A 2172-nucleotide genomic window follows, 5' to 3' on the forward strand; every position below is an offset into this window, starting at 1 on the left:
TCCTTGGCCCGATGAAAGGGCGTGGGCAAGAGCCAGATGAGTGGTTTTGATGGGGGTCTGGGGACTTGAGACCTGACCCTACACCTTTGGTGACTAAGTGTAGTCCAGAGTGGGAGAGCAGGCTGGCCCCCACCATGTGCGTGGGACCCAGCTCCACCTAGGGCCAGCATATTGGGACTGTGTCCTCAGCTCCCAACCTGTTTTCCTTGACTGCTCTCACCTAGGGCAGGTGACTCCTCACTTGGCCCAAGCTTTCTACAGAAGGCCTTGGTTGGGCTGCTGTCCCAGGAGGAGCTTGGCAAGGTGACCACAGAGAATCTGATGGCTGTGTGTACCCTGGGGTCAGAAACCCCCACGCAGCCAAGAGAGGTACCTCATCAGAGCATGCTTGTCAGAGGGTCTGAGGAAGCTCCCAAATAGCCCAGTGGCAAAGCCCTCAACTCCTCATCCTCAGAGAGGGTTAGAAATTCCACTGCAAGCCAGGCTCGGTGGCTCAGCCTTTAATCCCGCGTCTTTGGGAGGCTGAGGTGAATGGATTGCCTGAGCCCGCGGGTTCGAGACCCGCCTGGGCAAACTGGCGAGACCTCATCTCTACAATAAATCAAAAAATGAACTGGGCGTGGTAGCGCGCACCTGTAGTTCCAGCTACTTGGAAGGCTGAGGTGGAAGGATTGCCGGAGTCCAGCAGGTCGAGGCTGCGGTGGCCAGGAGCGGTCACTGCACTCCGGTCATGACCACCACAGTCTCGACCTGCTGGTCTCAGATGATCCTTCCACCTCAGCCTTCCAAGTAGCTGGAACCACAGGTGTGTACCACCATGCCCGGGGTAATTTTTTGATTAATTGTAGAGACGAGGTCTCGCTAAGTCGCCCAGGCTAGCTCGAACCCCTGGACTCAGGCAATCCTCTTGTCTCCGCCTCCCAAAGCGCTACAGGCATGAGCCACTGCGCCTGACTTGAACCATGTATTTATTCTCATAGTTTATTACTTTCATATGAAAATGATTCTAATGAAAATATTAGTTTTAACTTTTTTTAGTGTTTTAACTTCACTAGTACTTTCAAGACCTTCACAGTATGAAATGTATACAGTAATAAATTTATTTTATCACAAATATCATAACATGTTAAGCGTATTCACAATGCATCTATTTTATTTTATTTTATTTTTTATTTTTTATTTTTTTTTGAGTTGGAGTCTCACTCTGTCGCCCAGACCGGAGTGCAGTGGCCGCTCCCGGCCAGCGCAGCCTCGACCTGCTGGGCTCCGGCGATCCTTCCGCCTCAGCCTTCTGAGTAGCCGGAATTACAGGCGTGCGCTACCACGCCCGGCTGATTTTTTTGATTTATTGTAGAGATGAGGTCTCACTGCCCAGGCGGGTCTCGAACCCGCGGCTCAGGCAATCCATTCACCTCAGCCTCCCAAAGGCGCGTGATTACAGGCTGAGCCACCAAGCCCAGCTTACAATATATCTATTTTAGAAATAAGAGGAGGGATAATTCAAATGTTATAAACTGAGTTGGACAATTATATTCTTTTGTTAATGACCATCAAGCCAGCTATAAAACTATTGAGAAAAAATGTGATCTGCAGTCACTGAGAAGTAACTGGCTGCTATTATAGATTCATGGTTTTATTGTTCAAGATTTAAATTAAAATCTGCAAGTATTTAATTTTACTGTCTAGAAACCTTAACATCCTTTACCATTATTTCCAAATATAAAACAGAGATGATTCATTTACCCATATGAGGTGTTCCAACATAGCCAACAATTCTAATCCCAAGACTCTGTCCATCCCTTTTAATGAGTTCAACGTTGTACGTTTCAAAAAGAGAATCATCCTAAAAGAAAAAACAAATTTAATCATACATGTTTAGTGATATAACTGTGGGCGCACAGTCAATGGTTTGTCAAGTCTTTTCTTAACACCTATGATAGGCAGAATTTTTTTTTTTTTTTTGAGTCGGAGTCTCACTCCATCACCCACGCTGGAGTGCCATGGCACACTCATGGCCACCCCAGCATCAACCTGCTGGCCTCCGGCGATCCTTCCGCCTCAGCCTACCAAGTGGCTGGAACTACAGGCGCGTGCTACCACGCTTAGTTAAGAATTTTTTTTTTTTTTTTTGAGTTGGAGTCTCACTCTGTCGCCCAGACTAGAGTGCAGTGG

General features: G+C 47.3%; 1 protein-coding gene across 1 annotated transcript in view; it reads right to left on the reverse strand.

Moving 5' to 3' along the window:
- PATJ (PATJ, crumbs cell polarity complex component) overlaps positions 1-2172 on the reverse strand; it is a 415643-nt gene that overhangs the window by 376777 nt on the left and 36694 nt on the right. Inside the window, exon 8 of the mRNA XM_021715786.1 lies at positions 1744-1843. Coding sequence (XP_021571461.1) covers positions 1744-1843 — 100 coding nt within the window. The remainder of the gene's footprint in view (positions 1-1743; positions 1844-2172) is intronic.

Source organism: Carlito syrichta, unplaced genomic scaffold (assembly GCF_000164805.1).
Source record: "Carlito syrichta isolate Samal-C Ts95f unplaced genomic scaffold, Tarsius_syrichta-2.0.1 Scaffold307669, whole genome shotgun sequence".
NCBI lineage: Eukaryota > Metazoa > Chordata > Mammalia > Primates > Tarsiidae > Carlito > Carlito syrichta.